Below are 21183 nucleotides of genomic sequence, written 5' to 3'. Positions count from 1 at the left end.
AATTTAGCTTTGCAACTATACATCTTTGAAGTGATTACGTGACCAAACACAGGGTGATACGCTTTGTGATACTTGGACCATTGACCATCATGAGCATCATTTTTCAAAAGTTCATGCCGAGAATTTGTTAAAATATTTATTATCATGAAGAAAAATGTATGAGTAGAAACGTGGTTCAAAGTGAATGCACAAAGTAGTACTCATTGAGTAAGTACCACATGTAAAGGTAATGAACAACATTCCATCGTGTTATCCAAAATGCAAATGGGGTTTTCCATGGTTGCTCAATATGGGAAAATGGCAAGGAAATGGTTACGGTTTTGTGTGAGGTAATTATGGAGGACTTGGATGATTCTTTTGGATCGGCTTGAAGGGTTAGGGTTTTTATTTGGTCTTTTATGTCGAGGGGAAGGGTTTCTATTATGTCCATGATGTCATTGGAGGATGAAGTAGAAGGGTCGAGGATGAAGAAGGGCACGAGGATGAGGATGGGTCGGTTATTGGGTATACACATAAGGGTGGATGAATTATTATGGTATGGAGAAGCTGAGGCTTTCTAGAAAGGTAGTCGGTGATAAGGTTATACGTACCTTTGATGTGCTTGACTTGGAAGGACCCATTGTGAAAACCAATTTGACCATCTAAGTAAGCGGGGATGGGGAGCATTTTTCTTTTGACTGGAGCATTTTGGGAAGGAAGGCATATCCATTTCTACAAGGAAATTGTGACCAAGGAGGTGAAAGCTGGAACTTTTCAATACCATGTTTAGCAGAATTTCTTTGAAAGTGGAATGATAATGGAGTTCGAAGGCTTGAATGCACCGCTTTTGTATCCACAAATGCTTCTTTTTCCATTAATTTCTTCAAAGGAAATTTCTTGCCCAATACTCATCACTTGCATGTCCTTAAAATCCTTTTCACATTGGAATCTGCAAAGGGGAAGCTTTTGTGCTAATTTCTTCAAGCTCGTTGAAGTCCTTGTATATAGTGAATTCCATCTTTGGAGGAGATTTTTCAACAACTTGGACAAACAATCTACGTATGCAAATTTTTGGAATGAAATTTGACATGTAATTAACAATTCCAAGAAAGCTGTTGGATACGCTTGGTGTGGTGAGTATATCTGGAAATTCGAGAGAATTGCTATATGAGGCTGCAGTATACTTTCCATACGAAATGTTTACTCCAAGGAAATCAATAGAGGATACTCCTATGACCATTTTCTTTCTAAAGCATTATCCACTTGAGCTTTTACTAAATTGTAGAATCCGGTAAGCAATTTTTCATGGGATTACGCATCTTGTGAGAATATGAGGATATCATCTACATAGATCAATGCATTTGACAACGGTGGTTGGAAAGAGTTACCATTGCTTTTTGGGCAGGATGGAGCATTTTTGAGGCCAAAAGGCATTACCGTCCATTGATAATGGTGGTCTGGAATGCAAAAAGCTGTCTTGTATCTTTCTTCTGGATGGATTCCAAGTTGCCAAAATCCTGCTTTGAGATCAAACTTTGAAAATACTTTAGCATTGGAAAGATGCTGAAAAAGAGCACTTTTGTTTGGTAGTGGAAACTTGTCATCAGCAAGGAAATGATTAAGATCTTGATAATTGATTACCAATCTGAGCTTTCCTCGAACTTGTTCTGCATGCTTGTTAACATAGAAAGCTTCACATGCCCATGGAGAAGTTGTGGGTTCAATGAGGTTTTCTGAAAGAAGGGTAGCTAACTCCTGCTTAGCTAGGGACAAGTGTTCTGGGTTCATACCTCTATGACTAGCTTTTGTAGGGTTAACATCTTCATTCTTTTTAAAGGGGAGGGTTATGAAAAAGGTTGGGTTTTTCCATAGTGGTTTTGGGTTTTTGAGAAGGAATTCTGAGTGGGTGGCTGCACAGCATTCATTGATGATCTGGGCTTTCAAGGAATCAAAGGGGTTTAGTGAAAACAAATGTGGTACCTGGGTCCATGTGAGAATGTGTTGTTTATGTAAGAGGCCTTTTGAGGACCATCTGAGGTTAGGTATCTGGTGAAGGAGGTCAAATCCTATGAGAAGGTCTCTGCCTGTGAGGGGGGATCCAAGAACTTGGTGTTTAATGGTAAGGGTTGGGAATATTCTAATGTGAATGGGTTTGCTTTTCTGGGTGATCAAGAATGTTTCTCCATTGGCTGCTCTGAACATCTGATGATGGGGTAACCAAAAATCATCTGGTAAAATTTTAGGATGAAGGATTGTTGCTGCTGCTCCTGTATTAAACAAAGCTATTACTGGGACGGGTCTAGAATATGTATCAAGGAGGATGTGAACTTGGGCTATTGGTGTGGGGCCAATTATTGGGGCAATAAGAGGCTGAGATGTGTATATGGTTTGGATTTCTGGGTCTGAATCATCTGTAATGCTTGACTCTGATTCTTCTTCTGAGGATGAATAAGCTATGGCTGCCAAGGCTTGGGGAGAATAATCATCATCAAGTGAAAAGAGTGATTCCACATCTGAAAATGGAGTATCATCTGCATGAATCTGGGCTTGCTCCAAAAGCTTTGCTGCTTTTGCTTTCTTTGGACAATTTTTTGCAAAATGACCGGGCTTTCTACATACAAAACAGACTTTTGAATTTTTTCCTTTGAATTGCTTTCTTCTGAGAAACTTCCATTTCTTTTTTCTGAAAAATTTCTTCTTTGGATGAGAATATTTCCTCTTCCAAGAGTACTTCTTGTAATGATCTCTTCTCTTTGTTGGGCAAGAACAATTTTTATCATAACACTTAATCTGCAAATCTTTTCTTTTGCAATTGTCTTTGAGCTTGCTATGGATCTTATCAATCTCCGAAAGAAACTTTCTTTGATTGCAAAGTTTTTCTAAAGCAATGAGGACATGTTGATAGATTTCTCCAAGGGAGGCTTGCTGCAAGGTAATTTTTTGAAGATTCATCATGCGAAGAGTTTCATCACCAAGTGGTTCTGGAAAATAATTCAAGAATGTGTGCTTGGAATTCACATCATCCATGCCATTAAAGGCATAATATCTGCTTGACATTCTGTCAAAGTGTTTCTCTAAATCTTTTCTTTCAAAAGAACAGCATTTCATCAATAGGAACTCATCTCTAGCTACTTCAGTGTAATGGGCTAAAGAACCAAGAAATTCATTATGGAGGATCGTGAAGAAATACTCAAATGTGTTACTCTGGGCTGCTTGTCTTTGCCTGTATTCTCCAAGGTTAATCCACCATTGTCTCAGTCTACCTGTGAGTCTTGCTACAAATTTGGCAATTATCTGAACAACTGTATTGTTTGGGGCTTGAAGTTCAGCTGTACACCATGAATACATGTTGAAAATTTCATCATGCCATTTTGAAGGAGGACTGTTATCAAGGGTGAACAGGTGTTTTGAATCTGTGGTTGATGAGTAGGTTAATCTTGTATGATGATCGGGGATGAGTGGTGTAGGGAATATTGGTGGTGGAGGTGGAGGTTGTTTAGGACGAAGGACATCATCTTCTTCTTCTACTTTTGGCTCGGTCATGAAGACTTCATCTAAGTCGAATCGGACAAGTCTAGATGCAGCTTCATCAAATGGGGAGGACAAAAGGTTCTGTTGGTTCTTGAAGAGTTAAAGTTCTGAGGAATGATGATATCGGGTTTGGAGGGTCAGTGTTTATGGCTAACAGGTTCATATCTGGGGGTCTAGAGGAAGCACCAATGGTTGGATCTGGTGGTTGGTATAATGGTTCTTTGTCTTTTTTGATGGGAGGAGGTTCTTTTAGTGGTTTGGTTTGTGGTTCTGATCTGGGTTGAGATTCTGGTTGAGGTGGTGGTATTGGGTTTGTTGTGTTGGAAAAAATTTCACATGGTTTGAAAGGATTTTGGGCTGGATGTGTCATGTTTAGTGGTTGGAGGTTTTGGTATGGGGAAACTGGAGAAAATGGTGAGGGTACTGGTATGGACAGATCTTTATACAGTGATTGACGAGGTTGGTATGGCATGTAAACTTGCATTGGAAGTGCTTGGGTAGCTGCCTTTTGTGAGTTTTCCAAAGACTGGAGTTGCATCAACAACTGTTTTTTTTCCTTTTCTTTTTGCCCAATGAGGGGAAAGGATACAGACAAATCCTTTACTGTAGAAACAATTGTCTCCAATTCTTGTTCAATTGACTTTATCTTCTTCATCAAATCTTCAATGAGGTAATATGTGGATGTAAAGGTATTGGATCTTGCTTCGATCAACTTTTGTTGGTTGTCAAGAATTTTGAAAGAACTTGATTCGTCTTTACGGCATTTTACTTTTGCCATTAAAGTACACTTCGGTGATGAGACCTGTTTTATACTTCCATCTGGATTGGTTCCAACAGGGTTTTTTATCTTCCAAACATGTTTTACATTAACTTGTGGGTGGTCAAAATTAGAGAGTCAGCTAGCCATAAACACTGACCCTCCATATGTGGTATCAGAGCCTTGCACTCTACATGCACATCCACTCATCATACACACATGCAATTTCGAAAAACTGGTAAAGCCTTAGCATCAGTTTCTCTCTCCTTTGATTAGTACATTTGAATTATTGTCCTGATTAGTATGCTCTGTGATTAACAGTTGCCATTTATTGTGGATCATCTGTGATAATCACATCTGGAAAACGGGATTTGATAATCAAGTAGAAAATTAAGGAGTTGTACTAAAAGTGTCAAAGAATTATTTTTCCTAAGTAGTCTAGTGGACGTGAGCCTAGGAGTGGCGTTTATAAATTAAATGGTATATAATATTCTATTGATATGATATTTGATAAGAATATATAACCTAATAGTTAGATTTTCAAAATATGTAATTATGTTTTTTTTTGTTTTTAGTAAGTGTAGTTACTCTACTTTGGCCATTCATCCATTCCTGTTTGTCCAAGAACCAAGCTCAGCTGCTTTAATAGTTCCTCCTGATACAATCACACAACCTCAGAAAGTAGCCAAAAAAATACAAAGTCCACCGATATCCCACTTTCCACAAACTCTAACAACTTTGAGATAACTTCGCGCACCAAGTTCAAGTTATTAGATGGAAGTTTCACAAATATACAAATTCTACCTGGAAAAAAAAAAAAAAAAAAAAAACTTCGAGACACATCTACAGCCTCCGCTCCAAGCTTCTGCCTAGTCATCTCTCTTTACACTCTCTGACTCTCACCTGGTCGTACGTAACCTTTTTTCTCTATAAAACTCAAATCTTTTCTAATTCTATTCACTTTTTCTTTCACTTTCCTTCTATATCTGAAAACTACAAGCCACAAACAGACTTTGATACCAAAAAAAAAAAAAAAAAACCCAGCTGAGTTCTTCTTCTTCTTCTTCCCAAGTCATGGGATACCAACGAAGAGCAAAGCTCGCATTCGATACTTTTCGAAGTTACACTTCCAAGATTGTAACCCCCAAAGCTCCAATCCAAGAACCCACTTCTAGAATTTCTCGAACTGGGTCTTCGATTTTCACTTCCAATAAATCTAATAAGCTTTCTGGGTTTTCTTCATATTCTTGTATTTCTCAAAGACTTGGTTTTCAAGTTTCACCCAATAGAATTCGGTTCAATCAGATTCATTCCAACCCTTTTCTAGGAGGCGCTAAGAGATATTACTACGTTGATCGGTACCAGGTTCAGCATTTTAGGCCACGAGGGCCTCAGCGGTGGTTTCAGAACCCAAGAACTGTGCTGGTAGTGGTTCTTGTGGGTTCTGGGGTTTTCATCACTGTGTACTTTGGGAATTTGGAGACAGTCCCATATACGAAGCGAACCCATTTCGTGCTTTTGTCGAAAAGCATGGAGAGGAGGCTGGGAGAGACGCAATTTGAGCAAATGAAGGCAGCCTTTAAGGGCAAAATATTGCCTGCAATACACCCTGACAGCGTGAGGGTGAGACTGATAGCAAAGGATATAATTGAGGCATTGCAGAGAGGGTTGAGTACTGATCAGGTGTGGAGTGATATGAGTTATGCAGCGGAGGAGAGCTTAGGCGGCGGAGGCCGGGGCGAGCTAGAGGCGAGGGGCAATGAGACGCTGATGGCATTGAAGGAGAGTGAGGAAGGGAAGTGGTTTAAAGAGGATGAAATTCTTGATGATAGTTGGGTTCAGCAAAGTAGGAAGAAAGGTCAAGAGAGAGGGTCTCTATCAGCCACTTCACATTTGGAAGGATTGAATTGGGAGGTTTTGGTGGTCAATGAGCCTGTTGTTAATGCTTTCTGTTTACCGGGCGGGAAGATTGTCGTGTTTACGGGCTTGCTTGAACATTTCAAGTCTGATGCTGAGATATCAACTATAATTGGGCATGAGGTATAGAGATATATTGCTATATATTTTAGCTCTTTGTAGCTTGCTCAATGTGTTTGTGTGATCAGTGATCACTGGTCAAGTATGTTTTCATTGGTCTATTTGATTGATTAGGTTGGGCATGCCGTGGCTCGACATGCGGCTGAGGGGATTACGAAGAACCTGTGGTTTGCAATTCTACAACTGATACTTTATCAGTTTGTTATGCCTGATGTTGTCAACACAATGTCAACTCTTTTCCTAAGGCTTCCTTTCTCCCGGAGGTACCCTATATTGCCTGATGGATCACATGTTAAATTTCTCTTTTTATGGTTTGTAGTTTTTGATATTGTTGTTGCTGTTTTGATCTTTGGCGAGATGCATATATGGGAAAGTTTTTGAGAATTTTGATGCTTGATGCTATTTTGTTGTTGACTTTTCTGTCATACCTGCAGTTCAATTCATCCTGCAAATATTTGGTTTTAGCTTTACTAAGATTTTGAGATGACTAAAACTAGAAATGTGATGTACCATGCATAATTAATTTGAGCAGTAGTCTTGGCAATTGCTGAATTGCTCTTTGGATAAGTGTCGATGTTATTGGCATGCATTACAAGTCTTAGTATCAGATTTACGTATGTGTACAAGGATTTAAATCATTTGGCATCAACATGAAATGCCCAACAAGGCAACATGATAATTCCAAACAGTGAGTACTGTGGGGCTAGTGTCAGTCCCAACGTGTGGTTTCTGAACAGCAGAACTTCCTTAAAAGGTAGGGCTCTCTTCAACTTTTGCAAAGAAATTTACATTGAAGAAATATGGTTTCTAAAGTGCATCTTTTTGAGTTTGTTTTCTAAAGCTTCCAACCACAAAATTTAAAAACTTCTGTATGGGGGTGAACCTTCTGATTTATTCTAATGAAAGTTAACCCTAAGAATGTAAAGAACATTAAATTTCAGCATAGAGATAAACTTCTGAGATATATTGGGTAATCACTAGATTTCTTCTTAAGAAAAGTTTCTTATATTTTGATGTAATTATTTAGAATGAGATAATAAGGCTGAATATTAGAAACCTCCATAAGGTTCCTGGATAAATCATTTGCTTTGTTGTGGTTTGAGTTATCAGTAACATGTGTATGTGTGTTGGGGGCAGGGGATTTGGTGTATCTGACCTGATGCACCACAATATCATAACCTGAAAACTTTTTTGACTTTTTTTGGTGGCTCCAATTTATTCCTATATTTTGTTGTTATTCCATTAAGTTTTGCCATCAAATTCCTTTTCATTGATTTTTTTCTTTTTTGAATTGGTATAAACTTTTTATTCCTCTGACCATCTTAAAAAGGTTTACGTGGAGATGCTTTATTGGGTTAGGAAAAATAATAAAAACACACTATAGCTGTTGGGATTATTAGTTTGCAAACTCTATAATTGCTAGTAATTGCAAGCATATTGTGGATGCATTCTGAGGGGAGATGATTCATATTTAAGGAAAACTGTGAATAGCTACAATAGCTGTTGCAATAATTTGTTCTTGGTAAGCGCCAAGAGCCTTGTAGCTTAGCTGGTTGGCACCTCTTGGTGTTTGTGTTTCCAAGGGAGACATCTAAGGTTCAAATATCTCCTCCCCCAATTATTGAATTATTGGAATAATTAGTTCTTAGTAATCAATAATTAGTCGGATGTACTTGGATCTGGGTTCAGTGTAGTAAGATCTCAAATTTAGTCACCTAGTTTACCAGCTCACACCCCTGGACAGTAGGTTATCCTGTGTATTTTCACAGTCGGATGATAATTAAAGGTGATTGAAGTTTTCCAAAATATCATTGTATGGAAGTACATTAGAGGTGTTTGGGAAAGATTTTCTAAAATATAAGATTTGAGGTGGGAAGGGGTCTTCTTGAATCCGTTTTTTGGGACGATTTGTGGTGTGGGGAGTCATCTCTCAATGAAGCATTTCCGATGTTGTATCACACAGCTAGGAAAAAGGATATGTTTGTGGCGGAGTATTTGTGTTGGCATAATGGTATTGCACACTGGGATGTGTTTTTTGTTAGACCAATACAAGATTGGGAACTGACAAGTTTGGAATCATTCTTTGATCTTCTTTATCCTTCTAAGGTGGATGGGAATGAGGAAGATAAAGTGGTGTGGGTAGCAGCCTGGAGTGGTTCTTTTGACGTAAAATTGTTTTATTCATTCTTATCTGATGGAGGTAATTGCTCATTCCCTTGGAAAAGTATTTGGAAGGTGAAAGCTCATACTAAGCTAGCTTTTTTCACTTGGAAAGCGGCGAAGGGGAGGATTTTAAATTTTTATAATTTGAGAAAGAGAAATATTTGTTTTGTTAAGAGGTGTTGTATGTCTAAAAATGATTGGGAGGAATTGGTGGATCACCTGCTCATTCATTGTCCTTTTTCCTTGGATTTATGGTCCTTTTTGTTTAGTTTGTTTGGTATCTCAGGGTCAAGTGGTTGAGTTGCTTGCTTATTGGCATAGAGGTGGTGGGTGACATAGGGTGGTATCTGTTTGGGGTGTTATTCTGCAATGTTTTATGTGGAACATATGGAGAGAACTCAACAACAGAACCTTTGAAGGGGAGGAACGTTCTATCATAGAGTTGGAGCGCATTTTCCTTCTGTCTTTATTGGAATGGAGGATTGCTTTGAGTGGTCTTGTCACACCCTCTGTTTTAGATTTTGTAGATTTATGTCATTGTGGGTAGTCCTTTGCAATCCTTGTACACTTCCTGTGTACCAAGGAACTTGCTCTTTCTTCTTCTTCTTCTTCTTCCTCTTTTTTTTCAAAGTTATTATATACCAATCCAAAAAAAAAAAAAAAATCATTGACGTCTCTTATGGTTTATGAAGCATAACTTTATTGCTTAGTAGGATATGAAGAATATTCTAAGCAAAGGTGCTGTTAGTATGGTTCCTGGATTCCAAATCTTAGCAAGGAAAAACTTTTACTTTTTTGCATGAGTGTTGATTATATGTTTCACATTCAGTACTAGATAAGAAAACAGAGTGTTAATTACATACTGATCCATAAATTATTGAAATTTCTTGGTTAGAATCAATCAATACCCTTCTCTCTTTTTCCTGTAGATAGCAAACTGTTTGGTGGTTGGAAAATGTACCAAGTTTCATGAAGATATTAATTTTATCTTTAAAGCTATCCATTTTTTTGTTTTAACTTATAAAGGATGTACAATGTATCAAGTTTGCTTTGAATATTGTGATTTTAGAGTTGGATGAATCATATCTTGTATCAGGATTCCTTTTACTTATGTATGCAAGACCTTGCAATATCTGAAGCTTGATAATTAAAAGGTGACTTGTCTATGAATAGACGGTGGGTTGTGCCGTCACCTAACATAACAAATTAAAAAATAATTGTATGGCCCATTGTATTGGCAGAATGTTTAGGATTTTGTTTGTTCTTCATGACAAACATGCATTATGTAGATTACTCTTTCAGACTCTGTATCGCAACATCGTTTTTAGTTCCTTTGTAAAGGTTCTATACTTCAATCTGTTCCATTCTTTGTTTTTCATATTTCTGATCATGTTGGAGTCTTTGATTTCATATTTAGTTAGAGCCCAGTGTAATTTGAATTTTTTAATTTTTACCAACATTCATTTGGATTAGTGCTGAAGGGAAGACAACCACTCTCTCTGTGCTTGCAATGGCTCTTTGTAATCATATGATGACGAAATTTCTTAATTTATCTTCCTTGAGTTTGTTGGTCTGACCATCTGTTTGATAAAAAAATAGACACCAATCTTCGGATGATAAGGTGAAATAAAATGTTCTGGAGCTGATTCAACCTTGTGCTAAATTACTAAGTGACCTTTTGAATAAATTAACAACGTATGCTTGAATATGGTTCCTCAACGCATAGCGAGCATTACAGACAGTTCCTTAATAAAGTTGCTTTTTCTTGAAAGGAATTTTTTTTGCCCCCCTTTCCTTTCCCCTTTTTAGTAAGTAAATTATTGAAGAAAGGTTAGGAGAAATTGCAGAATTTCAATTTCAGTATTGGAGGTGAAGGGAATTGCTTAAGATTGGTAGTTGGAATGGTTGCAGGACTCTGAAGAAGAGCGTTGCTTGATTAGCATAACAGATGCTTTAGACCACATTGTAGGACAAGCTCCTGGCAAGCAGAAATGTGGTGTGAGTCCTAATGGGTAGAATTGATAACTAAAAAATTGAGACACTGAAGCCTTTAATGATCCCAGAAGGCACTTGGTCTACTATGTTCTCTTTCAGAGATAGTTGGACAGATAACAGCAGTTGGAGTGGGGGATTTTACTGCTGCTAAATGGTTGCTGTGCTCTGATTTTTTCATTTGAATTTCACTTTGTCAAAAATTTCAATATCAAAGTTTTAGAAGTGGATGCTTCTTTGTTCTAATTACTATGTTATTGGTTTCCTCATTATAAAACAGAAGTCATATCACTTGCAAGCCATATAGTAGGACAGACAAAGATGAACGTGAACCTATTTTCCGATGTGTGCTCACCCTTTTGTATAAATTGTCTTCTTTGCAGGATGGAAATGGAGGCAGACTACATAGGGCTGTTGTTGATGGCCTCAGCTGGATATGATCCTCGTGTGGCCCCCAAAGTGTATGAGAAGTTGGGACAGGTGACAGGCGAATCGTCTCTCAGGGATTATCTTTCCACCCATCCATCTGGAAAGAAGAGAGCTAAGTTGCTGGCTCAAGCCCAGGTCATGGAAGAAGCTTTTAGCATATACAGGGAAGTAAGATCAGGTCGTGGAATCGAAGGTTTTCTGTAGGACATCACAAACACCAGTGTTTAACTTGCTTTGCTGTATAGTTGGAGGGAAGCTGGCTGTCAAGTTCTAAGCCTTCTTCTTTTTGCTTAATTTTTCCGTAATTGTAATTTCAATTTTATTTAGTAACATTTTATTCGTCTCTGTAATTGTATAAATGCGGATTGGCATTCTTTTCAAATTGAGCCTATTATCTTATACCATTTCCGGGTTATATTTGATCTTTATCCATGTTTATGCCTTCCCGATTTGTTTTATCTTTTATGCTTATTGGTTTAATTGCACCTTTGTGAGAGATTGGACCTTTATGACTTCAAGGAAATGGCACCTGGTTATCCAGTGGAAAATGGTGAAAAGTGGAGCTCTGGTTTGCACTGACTAATGAATCACATACACAATTTTTGGTGCATTATAATAATAGTGATTGAATTTAGTGTCTGCTGCATAAATTTTGCCCATTTGATATTTTACAGAGTTTTCTTTCCTTGCATTATGAGGCACCTTAGGTGATTTTCAAAAATTAGCCATTTACCACTACGTAACCTTGGCGCAGTGGTAGAGTATAAGTACTTGTAAAGTGTGTGGGGATGGAGGGTCTAAATTCAAGTCTTAAGGAGAGAGTTTAACACATATATACACGTAGATTAGTCTGTAGTAGAATTTTATTTTGTATATAAAAAAAAATTGGTCATTTCATTACTTTATATTACATAAATAATTTGGGAAATATGTCATCTCAAAAAACAAAGAAGAATAATATGGAAAAATGGCTAAAATGTTTTTTTTTTTTTTTTGATGAGGGGCTAAAATGTTATGGTAACATATAAATGAGGATCATGCTAGGCTTGCTAGCCATAGCCTGCCATAAGGTGAGAAAATGAAAGAAACCCAGCACCTTAAAAATACATTGAAGATCACAATCTCAAGTTTAGTCCAAGAATGCAAGAACATGAGAGAGCTTAAACAAATCCATACCCATATCCTGACTTGTCCAAATCTTTCAAACAATGACCAATATTTTCTCATTACTCGTCTCCTTTACTTTTGTGCCATTTCTGATTGGGGCTCTCTCACCTATGCTGCCAATGTTTTCCGACTCATAAACAACCCAAGTACCTCTATCTATAACATAATGATCAGAGCTTATGCTACTAAAATCAATGGAGTTGATAACACAAATTCTTCATGTCGGTCTTTGATTCTATATAAGCAAATGCTTTGTGATGGCATTGCACCTGATTTCCTCACTTTTCCATTCCTAGTAAAGGAATGCACAACGAGGCTCGAGGGTGACACGGGCCGAAGCATTCATGCCCATGCCATCAAGTTTGGATTTGATAATGATGTTTTTGTTGGGAATTCTTTGATAACTCTGTATTCAGTATGTGGGTATTTGAGTTGTGCCCGGAAGATGTTTGATGAAATGTCGAACAGGGATGTTGTTTCGTGGAACTCGATGATTATTGGGTATTTGAGAAGGGGGGAACTTGATAAGGCGTTGGAATTGTTCAGGAGGATGAAGAAGAGGAATGTCATAACTTGGAATTCAATTATAGTGGGGTTCATTCAAGGTGGTCGGCCTAAGGAGGCCTTAGAATTTTTCCATGAAATGCAGATGGTAAGGAATGAGATAATTAGACCAGACAAAATCACGATTGCTAGTGTCCTCTCAGCATGTGCGTCTCTTGGTGCAATTGATCATGGTAAATGGGTGCATGGTTACTTAAGGAGAAGTGGCCTAGAGTGTGATGTGGTAATTGGCACGGCATTGGTTGATATGTATGGCAAATGCGGATGTGTGGAAAAAGCATATGAGGTCTTTAAGGATATGCCTAAAAGGGATACCTTGGCATGGACAGCAATGATATCGGTGTTTGCACTTCATGGGTTTTGTAAAGAGGCTTTTGATCTTTTTGAAGAGATGGAAACGCTTGGGGTGAAGCCTAACCATGTGACATTTGTTGGGCTATTGTCGGCTTGTGCTCACTCTGGTCTAGTAGAGAAAGGACGCTGGTGTTTTGACATGATGAGACGTGCTTACTCAATTGAACCACAGGTTTATCACTATGCTTGTATGGTTGATGCACTTGCCCGTGCTGGGCTTTTTGGAGAGGCAGAAGATCTTATTAGAGGCATGCCAATGGAGCCAGATGTATTTGTTTGGGGTGCGTTACTTGGAGGTTGTCAAATGCATGGGAACGTGGAATTAGGAGAAAGGGTGGCACAGTATTTAATTGATTTGGAACCTCTGAACTATGCTTTTTATGTGAACTTTTGTGATGTATATGCCAAAGCTAATAGATTTGATGACGTAAAGAGAATTAGAGCCTTGATGAAAGAAAAAGGGATAAAGAAGGAAGTCCCAGGCAGCAGCATGATTGAAGTTGATGGGGTTGTCCATGAATTTTCAGTGAGAGGATCACCTGATGTTCTAATGGAGGAAGTAGTCTGTATTTTGAATGGGTTTAGTAACATGATGAAGATAGAAGGATTTATGCTTGATCATAATAAGAATTCATTGAAGGCAAACATTATGTGATAATATAGTTATATTTTATTTCAAAGCAATTTGTTTATATGTTCACACTTGGGAAACTGACATTCTGCTGTTTGTGGAGTTATTGAAAGTTATCCAATAACTTCCAAGCACTATTATGAAAAGAAATTCATTGTATGAGGGAAATTTATCAAGGTATATTTAAGGGAATGAGATATACATCCCTAGGAGAATAAGGTTGCTCTTGATTAAACCTTATTTTATAGGCAACCCATGTGTTCTGGCAAAATTTACAGCTGCTCGCCATCACTGAGCCAAAATTATCATGTAAGCATGTAGGAGCTATTCTTGTAAATATCTAAGGTTGTCAATTTCCTGTAGAAATTAAATCATTTCACTTGGTTCTCCTTGGCATTGAATATGAATTTATACCGTGTCTTCAATATGTAAACTGTGATTCTATCCATATTATGTAATGGAATATTTCTGAATTTAAGTAGTAGTAAATATGAAGTATGATTGCTTTTATATTGATCTTGGGTTGATGTGCCAGTTATTTATGTACCAATATATTGTCATAGAATATATCATCTCAAATGTTGTTTTCTTATATCTACTTAAGTCTCTCAGACCAAATTCTTTGCAGAAGCCTGAGATCTGAAGAAAGCCTAATCTTTTAGTTTTTGTTAATTAGTTGGTGAAAACATGTGGCTCTGTTTCTTGTGATTAGTTGATCTGTGTACTTAATTGTGTTTGTATCACAAAAATTCTTAAACTCGTTACTTTCAGAATTTTGGTTGTCAAAATTCTAATCTTCATTATATTATCTGGATTTGCAGGTTTCCAGATTTTCCCTACAATGTTTATCTTGACTTAAATTCAGTCTGATAGAGAGAAGAAAATATTAATTGAAAGATCAGCAGCCTTGAAAGTCTTCTCAATGAAAGCCGACCTGTTTTCTCTGAATCCAATGGTCAGGTATCATCGAGAACAAAGCTTCTCATCCTGCAACATGTGCATCTAGTACATTGTTAGGTGTGGGTACTGTTATGTGGTAGGGCCTCTCACATCCATATAAATATAACCTTCCATGCATTATAAATGTGGTAGTGCATGAATAAATTAAATCATTGTCATAGTTGAATAAGAAAATAAGGTCATACTTTAGATAGTATTACTTATCGCTGCTCAGAGATACGTAACCAAGCATCTCTTGCTCAGAGATACATAACCCATCAGTGAATTACTCCATCACATGGTGAAAGTTATGCTGATGATCCAACTAATATTGAATATAGGACAAAGTTTAGCTATAAAATTAGTTGTAGAGGTTACAACCTTACTTAATATTTTTTTATTGGAGGTGAATTTTGACAAATCCACTATTGGATTATGTATTCTTTTTATACTCTCCATACTTGAAAACTTTCTAAAAAATTAAAGAACAATAGCTATGTCATCAATAAATTGTTTAAATTACAAGTTTTTGTAGTTTAAAATTGTGAATAAAAGATAAACTTATAAATTATATAGTAAATAACATATATGATTGACACAAAATTTGACATGTGTATTAAGAGCGTAAAGAACATGCAATTCATCAGTAAAATTTTCAAAATATGTATACCAAACCTTGTCCTTGAATATATACTAAAACCAACGTTGCTAACTATGGCAAGGTAACAAATTTCATGAACCTATCAGCTTTAATTAGCTTTTTACTTATAGTTTTCTGACAGTGGAATGTTTCGCATGAGAGTATGTGGAATAATGAGAGATCTGTTTGGTAATGGATTTTTTCTTTTCTTTTCTTTTCTCTTCTTTCCCATCATTGCAGAATAAATGGCGCCACCAACATAAGCTTCTGATGTATTAATTCTAAACAAAAGTTTTAAGAGATTTCAGCACGGCTGTTTTTTGATCAAATGCAACAAAATTAGTTTATTTTCCACACAGAGAGCAACAAAAAAAATTGATTAATTTGCAGGTTTGGTAATAGTCTTGAAAGTGAAGAATTGATGTAATCTTATTTGAAGCAATTCCTCAGAGAATGACTTCCTGAATACTAAATCAAATATGCAGTCATGTATGAAACATATCTATATCTATATATGTGTGTGTGTGTGTGAAGATTTTTATTTTACAATATCATTATAGTGAGCCTTAGAAGGTGGCTTTTCCACTTTTTATGCAGGATATCTGGACGAAATCAACTTTAAACTCCAAATTTTAATGTGCTTTTGGGGTTCTTCTGGCTCAGATGAGTTCAGAAATTGTTTCTCCGAAGCCTTTGATGACTGAGCAATGTCTGAGAGAAGGTTGCAGAAAATTTCCTTCTTGTTGGGCTCTTCATTGAAACCTCTGCCTGTTGGATTAATTTATATAATTTCATGAACAAAGGCAAATGATATATATTGTCAAGTGTTTGGTGGAGACTGGTGAGTGAGAAGGATCCGAAGAATATGACAGAAATATCTGAGAGATATTACTCACTTCTAACATTGTTGTCAAGGACACATTTTGCATGCTCTGTAAACACAATTTGGTTCAAGAGAAGTTTACATGTGAAGTGAGAGAAGCAGCTGAAGCTGATAGTATCACATCTGCAAGATGAAATTGCACGGATGATCACTGAAGCTTCCCTTGAAAAGATGCGGTATCTTCTTAGACCACTTTTTGTTCGACTCCACTCTGCACAATATTGAGGCTCAAATACTTGAAAAAATCTTGGCAGCACTGTCCAAGAATGACAGTTTCATATGTTAAGTGGATGTTATGCATCACATTTTTTGTTCCCCTTCACTTCTTGTCTCTTTCAAGGATTGCATCAGAAATATCAAATATGTCAGGTAGCCTTCTTATTTTCTAGCCATATGCCTATATCCATGTGGCACTCTTGTTGATCAACTTAGAAAGTAGAAACTAAAACATTACAGCAGACCATCCACTGCTAGGAATGTAACGCTAGAGAATGGGTCCAGGCCTGTATTCTAAGTATGAGACATTTCCCTTGCTTCATTAAGATTGAACTTGCAGCAAATATGGTATAGTCTCTCGATTGTATATGAGCTAAATAATAAATTTATTCAGAAGTTGTGTATAGTCTCTGAGGTCTCTTCTAAACAGATTGATGATCTGTATTAATAATTTTTTCTTTGCAAGAGTTCATTGCTTATCTGCTTGCTTTCATCCTGCTCTTTCCACTAGCATTTTCTTTCAAAAGTAGAATCTTAGTTTCATCCACAAAAAAGGTAAAAACGAGAAAAAGAAAAAGAAAGGATTTCCTAACCAGATACTGATTATTCATGTTGTCAGGGCTAAGTAGATATCCTTCATCACTTCCTTATCTTTCCAAAATAAGAACTTCGACTTTCTTTGTTCATGGAAGCACATAGTAACATAATGAACAGCTAAAATCCTATAACATTTCTTATTATTGATTCATTTCATATATACTCATAGCTGTCTGTATACTTTTTGCGACTTCCAAAAATTGTTTACTTATTTTCTTCAGGGAAAAAAAGTTCATTCCAGATATGCTTTTTAAATTAAAAATTCTTATCAGTTTCATTCTGAATGTAGGACAGGAAGCGTTCTAAATAAAGGAGATGGTGTTAACAATAAGGCTTCTGTTTTGGGAAGGATGACATACGTTTGTGCGGAAGATCTGGAGGAAGTTTGACCTGAAAGATGGCTTGATAATGGTGTTTCAAAGCAGAAATTCCTTTAAATAAACTGCATTTTAGGTTAATGACATGTTGCTTTTGATTACTTGATGATTGTTTAAGATGATTAGATTGATGTGTTGGGAAAGAAAAAATCTTTTTGTTTTTGATAAAGGGAAAAAAACGTTTTAGAAGTCATGTCCTTTTACGATGATTAGGTTGATGTGTTGGAAAAAAAAAAAAAACCTTTTAGAAAAAGATTTGTCTAACCTTTCGTACTTTTTAAATTAAAAGTGTCATTTTGTTTTAAATATATAATAACAAATGGCAGTGGGTATTAAAATAAAAGGAAGTTTCAATTAAAAAGTACCAGAAGTAAACCAAACCCTTTAGAAAAAATATGACTAGAAGACATTTAATTAGGACATAAGTTGTGGGTTCCAGTTAGCTCAACCAGTAAAGTTTCTTATAGTTGTATAAGAGACTTGAGGTTTAATTCCTGTCTATATCAAAAATTGATTGATGTTTTGGTTTGATGATAAAGAGTTATTATTAAAAGCGAACGCCATAGGTTGAAACCAAGGAAGTCAATACCGTACCGGAGGCTGTACCGGTTTGGCCACCGGTACGGTATATTTCGGATACCGGTCAATACCGGTGTACCGTTTCGGGTTTACCGCTATTTTATATATTTAATATATATATATATATATATATACACACACACACACATACACACAAAATCTCTATTTACCATAAAACATTACCTCAAAAATCCATGTTTACAATAAAACATTACTTCAATTGTTCATTGCATACAAACTTACAAAGAAAAAAAAAAAACACAATATAAAAGAAATTTGTTGAGACTTGAGAGTGAGATGCGGAGAGGGAGAGAAGTGAGAATGAGAGAGTGAGGGAGAAGAGAAACCGGAGCAGAGAGTGAGAGAAGTGAGAACTGTAAAATAAATTTTGTTGAGACTTGAGACTTGAGAGTTGAGAGTGAGACGCAGAGAGGGAGAGAAGTGAGAAGAGAAACCGGAGAAGAGAAACAGAGAAGAGAAATGGAGGCTGCGGCAAAACAGAAAGGGAAGATAGTGATTTTAGGGTAAGCCAAAATTACTATCTTGCCCTTAAAAAATCCCTAATTACAAAAAAAAAAAAAAAAAAAAAAAAAAAAAAAAAAACCCAGAACACATTTCGGACCGGTATTCCATTACCGGCCGGTACGGCCGAAATCTTCCGGTAAGGCCGGTACAAGGCCGGTACACCCGGTATTTTTACCGGTACGGTACTGGGGGTGTACCTGTACCGGGGTACTGGCCGGTACGGTATGTACCGGCCGGTACGGTACGAAATCGCCCCCCCTGGTTGAAACTCTCTAAAAAAAAAAATTAGGTCACAAGTTGAGATAATAATTAATAAGTGGTTAGGGTAACGTTATCATTTTTTTTAATAAAAAAAGTACATTCATTTTTTTTATAGAGATTTTTTTTTAGGGTTGAAATGCCAATACATTCATTCATTATATTACAATGCAAAATTTTTTCCCTTACAACAAGTAGAGTGGTAGAAAGATTTGAAAAAAAATACAAGATTCCTAACTCGTTATGAACTTTGCATCTATTAAAAAAGTAAACAAAGTTTGAAATATAAATAGAAACTCACATACTTTTACGTCATTTACACTACTATTTAGAGCATCAATATTGATGGAGTCATTAATTTAACTATTTGGCACCATAAAAACATATTTTATCTATTTTACCTTCTCATTTTACAAAACATCCACATTCTAAAAAAAAAAAAATTTTTTTTTTACAAAACACCCAACATAAGTTGTTATATTTTAACTTTTAACACAATAAAATAATATAAAAAATATAATAAAATAATATATCCATTACAATAAACAACAATCACAACCACCGTAATCACATAATAGCAAATAATTGCAAACAGAAAATTCGTAGGATATTTTCCAAACAACCATGTACTGTAATAAATTAGAAACAACAAAATATAAACTTCCTTGCACACAGAAAATTCCCAAACTAACATTTACACCAATACATTAATTAGAAATAAGAAAAACATAAACTTCCATGCATACAGAAAATTCCCAAAACATTTCCCAAACTAACTATGTACTGTAATAAATTAGAAATATATATATATATATATATATATATATATATATATATATATATATATATATATATATATATATATAAACTTCCTTACACATAAAAAATTCTCAAACTAATCTTTACACCAATACATTAGAAACAAAAACATAAACTTCCTAGCAAACAAAAAATTCCCAGGACATTTTCCAACATGACATTTATTGTAATAAATTAGAATTAACAAACAGAAAATCAGTGAGAAGCAAAAACAAAAAATTTATCATTTCAATTCCCTACAAATTTATCGTTAGAATAATAATTAAAAAAAAAATCCCTGCAAACAAAAAATTTTCCAATTGACATGGAAAATTTATCATTCCAATTCTAGTAGACTAGAAGCAATAACTCCAAATCAAAAACCCTAAGCATTACATGATGAAGAAGACAGAGATAACTCACCCATAATTGGTGGCACCTAAATAGAGAAAAGAGGGCGAGATGGGTTGGAGATGGGTCGGTGTAGGTCGGCTTGGGATTTGGGGCTTGGGGCTTGGGTTGGCAGCAAGTGGAGGAAGAAATATGGGTTGGCGTTTGGGTAGGGGAGCTGGGCCGGTGAGGAGTGGAGGAAGAAAGAAAAAAAAAAAATGAAATGGAGAAGAGTACCGCTGGCTTGGGTTGGCAGCAAGTGGAGGAAGAGGTGGTCGGAGCTAGACAGTCGGATGGGTTTGTTAGTAGTTGGGTAGGCGAGGTTGAGGAAAAGAGAAATCTGAGGAAGAGAGAAATCTTATCAATGGGAAGAAGAGAGACTGAGCTTGAAACGGGAATAAGAGAGAAAAAGAAAAGAAATGATTTAAATAATCTTATTAGTGTGAAGGCACAAATAAAATACTATTTTTTTTTACCTTTGAGTCACCGTGCATAGCTATCTTTTGCTGTGCACTATAGTTAAGTAGCTAAAATATATACATTTAGTTCCACCAATGTACTCCCATTTTTGTAGTTGGTGCTAAAAATAGCAATTTAGTTTTTTAGTACCACCAATACTAATGCTCTTAAAGGGCTCCTCTTGTTTGGAATCATCAATTTAGATGACCAAAATATCCTTAAATTCTTCTGTTTCTAAGACTTAATCATACGTAACTCACTTTATTTATCTAGAAGCTAGAGTAACCCACCTTAACATATGCCACTCAGATCATTGCCTAGTGCTTCTTGAGACAATGCCTCAAAGCAGTGCTCGTCTTGATTGCCCCCTCAAATTTCAAAGACACTGGTTGTTGGATTTATCCTTTCCTATGGTGGTCTCTCAAGCTTGGAATCAGTCTTCACAACTCCATGAAGCCATATCTAATTTTGCCACTAAGGCCACCATTTGGACTAGGAATTAGTTTGACAATATTTTCACTAATAAGATTTGGGTTAAAGCTCAGCTGAATGGACTTCAAAGGGTTATTGCTATCAGGCCTTTGAGCTATTTGCTGGAGCTTGAAAATAATCCGATCCAAGAGCTAGATGCAATCCTAGACCATGAACATGAATTTTGGGCTCTGAAGTCTTGGGTGATCTAGATGGTGCAGGGGGATCGTAATACGACTTTTTATCATGTCTCTACTTTAGTAAGAAGAAATCAAAATCACAATCGAAATCGAATTATTCTATTAAAAATAGTGTGGGAGAGTGGCTCAACAATGAATGAGGAGGAGGTGATGGATTTCATTCAAAAGGGTTTCTGTGACATCTATTGTACATCCCACATTTCATCTAGAAGGGAGACAGATCTATTTATAAGGTGGTAGACCAACC

The 21183-nt window shown here is 36.3% G+C and overlaps 2 protein-coding genes and 1 long non-coding RNA gene across 5 annotated transcripts; 2 read left to right on the top strand and 1 right to left on the bottom strand.

The window, feature by feature from the left end:
• Positions 1-5231: 5231 nt before the first annotated feature.
• On the top strand, positions 5232-11320 carry LOC142614002 (mitochondrial metalloendopeptidase OMA1). The gene is made up of 3 exons (XM_075786527.1): positions 5232-6307; positions 6419-6567; positions 10843-11320. The coding sequence occupies exons 1-3, from the start codon at positions 5342-5344 to the stop codon at positions 11090-11092; spliced, it is 1365 nt and encodes a 454-aa protein (XP_075642642.1). The 5' UTR covers positions 5232-5341; the 3' UTR covers positions 11093-11320.
• A 644-nt stretch (positions 11321-11964) lies between these two features.
• Positions 11965-15913, top strand: LOC142612761 (pentatricopeptide repeat-containing protein At5g66520-like). Of its 3 annotated transcripts, XM_075784913.1 has the most exons (4): positions 11965-13913; positions 14426-14564; positions 15424-15672; positions 15781-15856. In XM_075784913.1, exon 1 carries the CDS (start codon positions 11967-11969, stop codon positions 13626-13628), a length of 1662 nt encoding a protein of 553 aa, XP_075641028.1. In that variant the 5' UTR covers positions 11965-11966; the 3' UTR covers positions 13629-13913; positions 14426-14564; positions 15424-15672; positions 15781-15856. The 3 variants fall into 3 exon arrangements, with proteins under 3 accessions (XP_075641028.1, XP_075641027.1, XP_075641029.1); XM_075784912.1 differs by lacking the exon at positions 15424-15672 and having other exon boundaries at positions 15781-15913; XM_075784914.1 differs by lacking the exon at positions 15424-15672 and having other exon boundaries at positions 14426-14640; positions 15781-15889.
• Positions 15813-20188, bottom strand: LOC142612762 (uncharacterized). The gene is made up of 3 exons (XR_012840184.1): positions 19840-20188; positions 16080-16277; positions 15813-15951 (listed from the first exon to the last, which is right to left on the bottom strand). It is a non-coding gene; the product is annotated as an uncharacterized LOC142612762 (long non-coding RNA).
• Between the last annotated feature and the right edge of the window lie 995 nt (positions 20189-21183).

This window comes from Castanea sativa, chromosome 10 (assembly GCF_040712315.1).
Source record: "Castanea sativa cultivar Marrone di Chiusa Pesio chromosome 10, ASM4071231v1".
In the NCBI taxonomy this organism is placed as follows: Eukaryota; Viridiplantae; Streptophyta; class Magnoliopsida; order Fagales; family Fagaceae; genus Castanea; species Castanea sativa.
Note: the sequence above shows the minus strand (reverse complement) of the source record. Positions and strands in the feature narration are given on the sequence as shown.

What these genes read in the sequence shown, in the direction of transcription:
- LOC142614002 (XM_075786527.1), top strand. Translation starts at nt 5,342, where the DNA reads ATGGGATACCAACGAAGAGCAAAGCTCGCATTCGATACTTTTCGAAGT. An exon ending in CAACTATAATTGGGCATGAG is followed by an intron (nt 6,308 to 6,418) that starts GTATAGAGATAT and finishes TTGATTGATTAG; the next exon opens with GTTGGGCATGCCGTGGCTCG. An exon ending in AGGCTTCCTTTCTCCCGGAG is followed by an intron (nt 6,568 to 10,842) that starts GTACCCTATATT and finishes TCTTCTTTGCAG; the next exon opens with GATGGAAATGGAGGCAGACT.
- LOC142612761 (XM_075784912.1), top strand. Translation starts at nt 11,967, where the DNA reads ATGAAAGAAACCCAGCACCTTAAAAATACATTGAAGATCACAATCTCA.